Raw genomic sequence first — 12,116 nt, 5'->3', positions numbered from 1 at the left:
TCCGCGGCTCGTCGGAGTCGACTCTTTACCACTTGTGTCTGTCGACAGGGGGGACTCCGGTGCCACTGTTTCCTTACAGTCCACCTTTTGGAGTCTACACTTTTTGCCCCAGTGCCATCACACTGCACCGGGTCCCAGACCCTCGAGGTCCCAGACCTCCCTACAACAGCTGCCAGATCCGCCTTACCCTCGGTTCACTCTACGGTTGATTGCAGCAGTCCGGATCCCGCCTCTGGAACACCTTTCTCCCTTCAAATAGGATATGGGTTTAGGATATGAGGATATTCATCTTTTCCTCATGGACGTTATGAATTTATGAAGCATTTCGTCTTTCATAGGTATTATTCCCTGCACTGTAAGTATGTATTATGCAGCAATCTGTCCATTAGTTATAACCTGTAAGAGAGCAAAGTTGGCCATTGCCAGAATTTAACAGTAGTCAGAGTAACAAGGTTACTAATCTATTGCTGGTTAGCAAATCTCCATCCCCCTCTATAAAGTGAACTCTGGAAGAACGCATGGCAGATCAAGATATACCTGTTGTGGGCCAGCTAGCTCAATAACGCTAATTATATGTGGTTGCTTAACTTGTTGCAATGTAGAGAACAAAAGAAAACCCTTCATCCACAAATGTGTGTCCATGATTTGAGTAGGACGGAACAGAAGTCACACCTACAGTTAAACCGTATGTCCTAATCATGTAAACACATCACTTTGGAGAAAGGACACTTTCTTTTGCTGTAAAATGTGTTTAATTGCAGCTGTGCTTTTTTTTTTGAGAACAGACAATACTTGGTGTTGTCTCTTTAAGAAAAGCCCAAAGTAAATTAGCTGCACCTTTGTATCCACATGCAAATCAAGCTAAATAACATTAATAGATGTAATAATTAAAGTTTTACTAGTAGAAAATGTTTCTACTTTACATTATTCTTACAAGTAAAAAATACATTTTTTACTAGTAAATATTGAAGTATTGATATAAATAGTATAATTTCCACTAATAAATGTAATAATTAGATTCTTACTAGTAAAAATTCTATTTTTACTAGTAGAAATGTAAATTGTACTAGTGAAAAATTAATTAATTTTTGACATCAAGAATTTAATTTTTACTAGTGAAAATTACATTTTCACATGTATAACTAGAATTCATGATATCGAGAAAAATAGGAATAAAAGCTGAAATGGCTTGCCATAGAATCATGCTCTCGCATTTTAAAAAAATATGCTCTTGACTCCTGGCAGGAAAATGACACTACACATTATTAGGCTTTTTCCCAGTTTGCTAATATTACTCCTAGCTATTCATTTGAAAGATGATTGAACCCTAAAAGAAAAAAAATATAAAAGTGAACTGAAATATGTCAGTTTAATGATAATGTGACAACAGTGTGAATTTGAATGAAGCCAGCAGGTTTAATGCTGTTTTAACACCATCTCTCTGTTCTGAAATGTGTAATTTCTATAGCCTTTTATATGGTCAAACTACATAAAGGAATATTTTAATTTTTTTTTTCTTCAATTGGCTTCATGTTTCATGTACAAATGTCCATGTCATACATGTTACTATGTGCCCATGTTACTATATGAGGAAAAGAGATTTTTAAGAGATTTTTAAGTCAGAAATATTTGTTGAATATTCAACTAATCCCATGAATTATCATTAAATTAATAATGAGTTAGGTCACTATTAGTTTTCCTGTAGTTCAGACTGAATGTCAAAAGGACAGAAGGGCTTGTTTCACCTGCTGTGATGGAACGGATGCTGCCTGAGTGCTTGGACTAGGGGCTCTGTGGTCAGGTACTTCCTGTCAGTCAAGGTACTTGGTGATGAAAGTACAGTCCTATTGGCTCTGGTCATAGGTCCCTCCTTCTTTTCCATGGTCCTCACAGTGGAATAAAATGGGGGGGGGGGGTCCCTGTTGCTGCAGCAATTGTGTTGTTGTAAAACCAATTTGCCATGTCATAGGTAAAAAGGAGTGCATCACACATGCAATATCAGCATCAGCCTATCTGAGACACACAGCAACACAAGCATTTACAAACATGCCTGGCAGGCGCTCTTATCCAGAGCAACTTGCAATTTTCAGTCATGTTACAGAGGTAGGCAACCATAGAAATCTGGCCTAAAGAATCTTATTGGTACAGCATAGAGCACTTGCCCAGACAGGGACTGAATCCCAATCCTACATAGGAGAAGCAGTCTTGTTCCCCACAACACTAACAAAACCACATAAAACACATATAGGAACATGCACATGCACACATTATTAAGTCATCTGTACCAGATGTCACTGAAGTCCTCTTTCAGGTTCTTGTTTCTGTGGCCATATGATACACCTTCACTGCTGATGTAGATGAGGATGCAGCGAGACACGGGGCAGATGTGTGGGATTGTACATGTGTTTACAATTTTAGAAATTGGAACATTCCTTTATTACTGAATTATTAGTCTTAATAACACTGAACCAAAAAAACTAAGAAGTCTCTTGGTACTTCCTGGAACCTTTACTTTAATTTATCACATTGTTAGACCAACATATGAATTCAGATTATTCAAAATGTTAATCTACATAGCAAGGTATTAACAAGGAGTTGCGTGTGAATTATCACAATTTATAATGCAATTATTAGTGATTTTCCCAAAACAAACCTTCATTCATGTAATGATACAGGCCATGGTGTATAAATCTTATTTTGTAGTGAATAAACCAGTTTTAAGTTTTTAATTTGGGCTTTACAAAACTAAGAAGAAGAGCAGAAGTATTCCAAAAATAGTAATACTGAAAAATCACAGGTATCATACTATAATTTCTCCTTCTAAAATGATTTGAGAGATTTTCTATATTCAAATACTCTTCCATACAAACACTGCACCACTACAGTTTCGCCTGTGGAGTTGCATGATACAGGTGTTGCTGTAGAAAGGCCAGAATTTTTTCCCATGAGTCCTCTTGGGCATCTGCATGTGGTTTGGCCTGTCCCCCCCAGAGCAGGACCACTATGATCACACACACACACACAAATCAGAAAGCAAGATTTGTGTGTGTGCGCGTGTGATCACACACACGCACACACACGCACACGCACATGAACGCACACGGAGAAGCGTTTAGATGAGTAACTTCAGTGTACTGTAGTAAGAGATGTAGAGATATAGATATTAAAAACTGTAGTAAAATGGACAGAGTTTACAGGGAAACAGAACGTTTTGGTCAGAGGTCCTTCATAAGCTGTGCAAGCAAAGTGAAAACCTGTCCAAAACGTCCTGTTTCTCTGGAAACTGTGTACTTTACAACAATTTTGAATATCAGAGTACAAGTGTAATATTAAAAAATGTGTATGTATACCTTTATTTTTTCCTTCTTGCACTATGAAGTTTGTGGCCCGGTGGTGTGGTGAGTATGGCGGCTCAATTAGGTGACCTGCACTGGGGTAGATGAGGACTTGGAGCAGGTGACGATTTCCTGCCTTTTCCATTATCTGTTGTATCTAAGGGAAATGGACCATGAGTTACAGTTATGAGAGGATGCCTAATGTAACCCTAACCGTATGTTATATCAAGATCAGTTTATTAAGGGTTTATGTGGTCTGGTTAGTCAATCAGTACATATCCACAAGCCCTCAAACATCACCTCATATCTACATACTCATTAACACCAGAAATGTATGTATGAGGATAAAGAAGCAACCCAGGTCTCACCTTTGTATTTAAACATTTCAATCTACATTTTCTAGATGTGAAATGACTCATATGTAAAGTCACAACTCAAAACTGTTCTGAAGGCAGCTGTGCATATCAGTCAGTGAGTGGAGATTAAAATGACTGGTTAACAAGCAAGGGATGGAAATTTTCAATGACTGCATGTTCACCTCACAGTGACTCCCTGCAGTGTGTAAGAACATATTGCAATAGTCAGCAGAGGAGAAGCAGTTGTGCTTTAGAATTTAACTACAACATAAACACTCATGTACAACAAAACCAAACATTTACAAAGTTATGACATACTGTTAGTGCAGCTAAAATAATTTCCAAGTACATGAGCAGAAATACCACTCTTATACCGGGATCATAATTCCACGTTAATACCCGCCTCAGATTCAGCAGAGCATTTATATATCATTCAGCATCCTGCTTGGACTGAAAATTATCACCATGGAAACGATTACATGGCTGCATGTGCCAGTTGCAACTATGCTATGAGGCATGGATGTTTAAAGAAACTTATACAAAAAATGCCCCTCTCTCAGACACTGCATAACATTAAGTCTGCCAGTAAACTATCAAGTTGCCATCTTAGCAGTTCATGTTAGATTAGCTGCACAACACCTTGATTACATACACCCAACAAGTAAATAAAGAAGATAGCTAGCTTGCCAAGTAGTTTTCAAAGACAATAAAAGCATATAAAAAGAATGATTGAAAGAAAAGACAAATCCACAATTAAACAGCATCCATGTAGTGCACATAAAATGTACTGAGAAAGTGCATAGCTTTCTAAAGCTCTGCCTACTGCTTATTTTGAATAACCTTTTTAATGGTCTAAACCAATTTGGTTCATTCTAGCTGCTTGCAGAAAAGTTTTGAGTTGTGATTTTGCACATGAACTTTGAAATGTGGATGTTTTATGTTTTTGCAGAATTTTACCAATATTTAAATCTCGAATATTTAAAATATACAGCCCCCCTCACCACTTTATTTTATAAATGTATTTTAAACAGTTATAGTTTTTAAACAGATACACTTGGCCAAACTTGTCAGACACATTTTTCCAGCTACCCCCTACAATGTTCAAATGCTCTTAGCTTCTTATCACAGGTTAATTGCTGAACTGATATTATTTGGGTCATGTGCCATTCATACATTGACATGGAAATGGCACAGTAGTGGTTGTTGTGCTGCTTCAAGTTTACCAGGCACAGCAGTGTTGTGGGGGGATTTATAGAACAGTGTCAGTGCTGAGTTAAGACTGGTCCGTTATGGAAAAATAGCCAGCCAACAGGACTTCTATGGTCAACAGCTGAGCAGAAAGGGGTAGAGGATGGCACAAATTCTGAATGGCAACAGAAGGGCTACAGACTTTAATGGCAGATTTACAAAGTGTTTCTAATAAAGTGATTGTATACTAAGCTGATAGTTTATTGCCAACCTACCTAAAAGAATAATTGTGACCCAATTACTGACATAAGGATTGATTCCTATTATTGTAATGTGTCTTTGTGAGGGTTCTTAGTGTATCTATGTGGTAGCTAGCTAGCTAGGCAGGTTAACAAAAGACACAAGGTGGCCTCCTATCTAATTGGCATGACACTGAGAAAATCCAAGTTTGATTTGTCACTTTCTTGATTCTTAATGTCAATGTCTTAGTAAATGGGTTCAAATGCAGTCTAGCATAACTCATATATGTCATTCTGGGTAATAGGCTACTCGGATATGAAAACCACATATTTGGTTATGGAATGCATTCTTTACTGATTCCAAATGGGACCCACAATTTGTTTTGTTCAAAATTGGGTAAATGTGTATTATAATGGTAATGTGGCAATGATTTCTCTATATTGCTATATCAAGTAAAAGAATATATTCTTTTGCCGTATAGGTTATAGGGATCACACGTGTGATCTTACATCTTCAGCAGACTCCAGAGTGGGCCAGTTCTGATCATCACCACCGACCACTAACAGGACCGGACACGTTATCTGGCCAACCTGCTTGTTATAAAATACTTCATTATGGGCAAACACATACACATACATTCAAACCTATTAACAAACACACAAAATCTCATACACATATTGTCTTTGATAATATTCTACAATAAAACAAACTACGCCGAAGCACAGATTAAAGAGACGATTGTAATAATTTTTAAAGGATCTATAAATATGCAATATAATTATTATACATCTTACATCCACTTTCAAGGTGGGATCTGTTGGGATGGGCAGGATAACGTCTCTCCAGATGAGCTGATTGTTCTCTATCCGAATTTTACTAATATATCTAAAACATTAAAAAATGTAATTACAAATGCATGCACAAATCATGTATTTAGGACTTCTACCTCTACAACACAATTGTACACCACCAATAACAACTTATGAGTATCTAAATGTTTTAACATAAATGGTCTGTTGTTGCCCACAGACAGTAGAGTGCAATGTTATAATGATAATATGTCTTAATATAATAATAATGATGTCATATTATTCAGCAGTGATTTCTGCCCTCCTAAACTGATTGGTTGAGAAGTGTTCTAACCATGCTGGTATTTGTGATGATAATGCAGATTTTTCCACACCAAAAGTGCATCAGCCACTGATGTGTTGCTAAGTAATGACTTTATGGACCCAACCCTTAGTTGTTTTGTGCATATACAAAATGGGAAATTAAAATACAAACAAAAAATACAGTGGATGATTTTAATAAGATAACATTTAAATATTTCTTGACTTCTTTTTAGGCATGTCCTGGTCAAGTTTTTTTGCCCTTGATCCTGAGCCGAGTCATTTAATTTTGAGTGTCTTCCAATATTAGGTCTCAATCTGATACTTGTATTTTCCTAGATAATACTGTTGCCAGTGCACACTACAGGTACATTACAGTTATTAAAGTCAATGTAGTGTATATGCTCGATGACTGAATATCTGTGAATCAAGGACTGTGTAGTGTCAAGAGGTTAGAGTGTGGCTCCATGTGGCTCCAAAAGACGACGATAACATGTATTTTCTACCACAGCGATAGACTAGTCATTCAAAAGGATGAATTCGGTTACCATCACTGTAATCTTTCTGGCCATGTTGCTGTGTCGAGAAAATTTCTCTTTTCTTTTAAAAGCTTCCTCTATTGTGAAAGCAGTTTTCAAGCCCAGGACAGGTCCAGAGAACCAATTTCTGGTCTGCTTCAAGAAAATGATTATTTATTATTTTTACTTTTCTATAAAGTACAGCTTACATGAAATGAAAAACCACATTGCTTTGTAGTCACCACATATACAACTTAATGCTCCATAGTGTGGCTACCCTACATGGAGGTGGTATCCAGGCCCCTAGGTGTCAGTACAATGGCTGTTTCAAAATGTGAAGAATAAACACAAAAAATATTTCTCCTTTAAGCCCTGTTTCAAGAAAATGTTACAATTGGCTGCAGGGAGGGAAACGGTATCCAATTAGTTGTGTTTATTTACAGATGAGGTCATGACCTTAATGGCTTTATTTATGGAAGAAGAGATGAATCACCAACTTTCATTTTCTGCTTAAGCTTTGCTTTTAGTCATTTGTGATATATTTTTTGTCTATTTGCCTTTTGGCATACAGGTATAAGCTAGTGCATCTGTCCTGCTACCATTTTTGTAGTTTTCCAGCTATATAAATAAACCTGATTCATCTGATCAGCTACCCCATCTTGAGCTGAAATAGGTGTTGGAATGTTTGCTTTAGAGGTGTTTTTATTTTTTCCTTCCTGGTCTTTTTCCTGTTAGCTGCAATGAATGTGAATACCTTTTCAAAGGTAAAGTAATTAGGCAAAGAAGACCATCAGGCATTTGTTACTGCTGCATAGCAACAAGTTGTTTGTTGTGGAACTTCTTTTGGTGGAACGAACTGCCAATATTAAAACATATTTAAAACTAAGAGATTAGTCTGAAGCTTTTTGCTTTATTTTGTAGAACTGTTGTATAAACGAAATAGAAAACTGAGGTCATGTGTTCCCACAAATAAAAACATAGCTGTGCTTGGAGACATGAGCTGATGGCATTAACACCTCATGTTCTATTGTTTAAATATATCCCATAATAATATGACATAACCTGAGTGCTTACTTGTTTAAGTCATCAAAGGTTTCTTCCACAGATGATTTGATGACTGGAATATGACAACCACTGACACAGACACAACATTGGGGCTATAAACACAAGCGCACACATACACACAAATAAAATGTATTATAATTTGTGTCTCAGTATTTGTATTATGTATTGTTATTTGGTGGCAGTGCATGAAGAACAAAAACATGAAAAAAGAAACATGTGTCTGTTTAATGGAAACTCACCTGAATGATTTTGGAGTAGGCAGCCATAAAGAAGGTGACAGAACTACCAAACGACAGACCGAGCAATGCCAATCTGTCCCTCTGCACCATGGCATGATTCTGCAGGATCTGATATGCTGTCTACAACACACACACACACACACACACACACACACACACACACACACAAAAAGCCAAACTTAAAATTCATGCCAAATAACAAATGTGAAAAATGGCAGTGTTCATTTGTTTCCCTTAGGGGGCAAATATAAATCTACACAAACAGAATACCACAGAGCACTACAGCACCCAATATGAATAAATAACACTCAACACAGGTTTGTTGAATTAGTTGCGAGCTCTATGTTCCTAACAGGCAGAGTTTGTTTTCAGAACAACAGAATTCTCCTACATGATTAGTGCTGACAATATTTTTAAAGCATGTCCAAGTAAGACTAATTATTATCAGCCCAGAAAATCACATCTTGCTTCTATACATTTTAGCCTGTAGTGCAGGCATGGACATTTAAGTGAAGGAATGAGAACAAGGGGAATTACCTCAAAGTAATTGACATTAACCTGTACTTTTTTTAAATTGCTTGGAGACAGATACTCCAGCGCCATCGAAGCAAAGCCATGTGATGCCAGGAGGGCGGCTCGATACTCCACCAGTCCACCACCCCCTCCCCACATATCCAGCACACCAGGGAATGGGCCAGGGCCTGGAGATACACACACACACACACAGACACACACACACACACACACACACACGATTCTGATTCTCTCTGCTTGTGCCAACATGTATCGTTCTGATTTACTGGTATCGTTGGCTGGGATTCTTGGACAGACAGATGTCAACCATGCTCATTAGATTATTAGTACTCCTCCTTTTAATTTATGGCTGTGCAAACTTTCCCAAATGAACGCTGGTCAGTCCATGTGCCAAGTGGAAGCAACAACAAGCAGTGTAGAATGTTTCCTCCCAAATTCAAAATAGAACAAATTTATTTAAGATTATGCTAATTTCCCCAATTACTTTCAGCCTTGGTGTATAAAAGTGCTATGACTCTTAAATGGATCACGCATTATAGATTCAAATACTCTCAAATTACCCATGACAATGTGATTTAACCTAACAGTTTTAGTTTTATGGAAAATGATGTTTGCAATATATATCAATTGTGAAATTAAAGGGTCAACAATTTTTAACATGTTCACAAAGTTCAAAGCATTTGCAAATGTGCTCTTAAACCCAGGTCAGATAGGTGATTACACCAACAACCTAGTGGGTGAGCAACCATGCTCTAAGGGTGATGGACCCATGTGTGAAACAGTTAGATCATAGAACCGGGAAAACAAGAAAAGTAAATAACCAAAGGTGGGAAATGAACCCTGGCCACTTTGCTGCGAGGCAAACGAAGCCCCTCTGGACTGCAGCAGCTATAACACAATCTTCGCGTATATCGCCCTTGAAATGAATGGAGGACGACAAAACTAGAGAAAAAACTAAATACCACGCCGAGCGTGGGAAAAAGTTAGAACCAAGGACGCCAGGGGAAAAGTGGCAGCCCCAATGCACTGGGGAAAACCAAATTAAAACTTCCCAAACAAAACCAGAAAACAGGGAGGAACTGTAATGCAAAGGGGAACCTTCGGAGAAAGACAGATTTGAGGGGGGAAACTGGAGAGGGGACGTGTAAAAACATGGACAACCTCGCAGCACCTAAGTAAGGTGTAGCACCAGGTCTCACAGACTTCAATACCCAAAGTTACCAGCTAGGAGCTCGGCTCAGAACTTTGGCAAAGATCCAGCACTGAGTGACTGGGTCACTGGGCTTATATAGGTCTAGCCCACCCTCTGGTGGCCGGAGGGTGCCTCGGCCTGGCACCGACGCTTACAGTAATGTTTGTGTTTGTACCTGGAGGTATGAACAAAGTTCCTCGAACATCTCCCTCTTGGATATCAAATCTTTGTACACCTGGAGCCATGTACCATCGCTCTATGACGAGGCTCACTAATGGTGTGAGCTGGGTAAAACCCTGCGAAACATGTCCATCATGCACAGAAATGTGGAAGACGAGTGGCAACAGGACATCTTTCTTCCGTAACCTAAATTACACAGAGCGTAAATGAATGAATGAAGGAGAGGGTGAGAAAAGAGAGAAAGAAAAGTAGGCTATAAAAGCGATCAGATAACCTATAAACACTGTATAGACCACTGACACTCTGCACTTCTCTTATACATACAGTACATAATGTTTTAGGCATAAATTTGTTTCCAAGACAGTTAAAAATAAATAATGAAAGATAATAGTGTACATACGAATTGACTTGCAAAATAAAATATTCAGTATAACATTAAAAATAATGTCAAATAAAAATGACATTTGAATTGCACACTGAGCAAATAATGTTCGTTCAGTACTTCAGTCCCTCACCCTACAAGTACTCAGTATGTGAGAGAATTTCTTGAAGACAAATATCATACAGATTACCAAGACTTTACAGAGAGTGTCAATACTCATTTTTACCACAGCATAATCACATCTGTGTTATTTCATAGTCTTGAAACCTTCACTGTTTTTCTAAAATATCGAAAATATTAAAAAGTGTGTTCAAACGTTTGACTGGTATTGTAGGTGTAGTGCAGTGTAGAAGACCTCAGTCCTGCTCGACTCCCTGGCACTGGCCGAAGACTCCACATCAGTCCCATGGCCTCCACACCTACATAGGTGCCGCTCAGACTGGCGTCCTTTGCCACTGCGTGCACACATGCGTCATACAAAAAGTCAGAAATGTACTCAATCCTAATCATAAACGTAATTCACACGCAGCAGTCATTCATCCAGTTATTTCTGACAACCGCTATATATCAATGCCCCAAAACAACTTAACGTTTATATCCGTTTTCTTCATTTTTAGACAATTTAAACCAGCTGTTTTTTTTACAAACTAAAAGACGTGTTTAGCTGGCTATATAGCCAAGTATGTCATTTATTGTCACTATATGTAGCGAAAATGTTTACTACTAAAGTGTAAATATTCACCGGTCACGGTGCCGTTGTCGTCGCTGACATAATGTCCGAAGGCTTCCCAAAAATCTTTATCCTCTGACTGATGCACAGAGTGAAGTGTTACGTCATGTTTTGGTCTTAAATACCTCACGACGATCTCAAGCTTCTCGTCTACAAGTCCTCGCTTCGGCTTAATCGAAAGCAGTGGACATGCTGGGACCACGTTGCTCAACAACCTTAGAAGAGAAAAGCGAGACGTTCTGGGAATTTGTTTCTTAGGTCATGTTTCTGTACAGCCAGCTACTTCCAAAAACAATTCACCAATCTACCAGAATCACAAAAGGTCTAGACAACCATGTATGCGCGGTGTGCAGCTGTATACACATGAAGTGCGCTCAGGAAAATGAAGAACTTCTACTCATACCTCTTTGCAGACAACATTTTCATATGTGGCAGTTCCACCCGTGCCTCCTTCCTAACGCGAGTGATCCCACTGAGACAAATTGCATAGTATGGAAAGCCAAAGTGATCAAAATTCGCTTCAAACGAAAAGCGTTTTATTTGTAAAACGCCGAAAAAAGCGGCGTTTTGGATGTTTTTACGACACAAAATGCGGCCTTATTTTTCACTACGCCGTAAAATAGACTGCAAAAAACATTAAAAACGCCATATTTTACGCCGTTAATATGTCAGTTGAAACGCCGTAAAAAGAAGTTTTGGCTAGAAGTTTAGTAGACCTGGCAGTAGTGACAATGGATAGATACTTCGGACATCGTACTTTAAATGGGCAATTTAAATGGGCAAGTACTTTAAATAGGCAGTTGGCTAACTAGTTTAGTTAACTAGCTAACTAGATAGCTAGAAGTTTAGTAGACATAGCAGTAGTGACCATGGTCTACTAAACTTCTCGCCAGCTAGCTAACCTAACTAGCTAATAAGTGTATGACTAAATAAATTCTTGAGTGAATGAACACATTTAAATCCCAAAAGTAAACAAATTTGAGCAAGGGTTCTTCAGACGATTAAGATCTGTAGTGAACTGGTCTGGTCTGACCTTGTTCTTGAGTGA

General features: G+C 38.2%; 1 protein-coding gene across 1 annotated transcript; it reads right to left on the bottom strand.

Moving 5' to 3' along the window:
• Positions 1-2,493: 2,493 nt before the first annotated feature.
• LOC113584004 (acyl-coenzyme A thioesterase 1-like) lies at positions 2,494-11,588 on the bottom strand. Its single transcript, XM_027020682.3, has 11 exons — positions 11,472-11,588; positions 11,081-11,283; positions 10,694-10,793; positions 9,952-10,142; positions 8,588-8,751; positions 8,051-8,170; positions 7,821-7,903; positions 5,914-6,004; positions 5,629-5,709; positions 3,351-3,492; positions 2,494-3,001 (listed from the first exon to the last, which is right to left on the bottom strand). Exons 1-11 carry the CDS (start codon positions 11,492-11,494, stop codon positions 2,880-2,882), a joined length of 1,320 nt encoding a protein of 439 aa, XP_026876483.2. The 5' UTR covers positions 11,495-11,588; the 3' UTR covers positions 2,494-2,879.
• Between the last annotated feature and the right edge of the window lie 528 nt (positions 11,589-12,116).

The sequence above is a fragment of the Electrophorus electricus genome, chromosome 11 (assembly GCF_041902795.1).
Source record: "Electrophorus electricus isolate QZ-2024a chromosome 11, ASM4190279v1, whole genome shotgun sequence".
Taxonomy (NCBI): domain Eukaryota; kingdom Metazoa; phylum Chordata; class Actinopteri; order Gymnotiformes; family Gymnotidae; genus Electrophorus; species Electrophorus electricus.
This window is presented reverse-complemented; position numbering and strand designations above follow the sequence as displayed.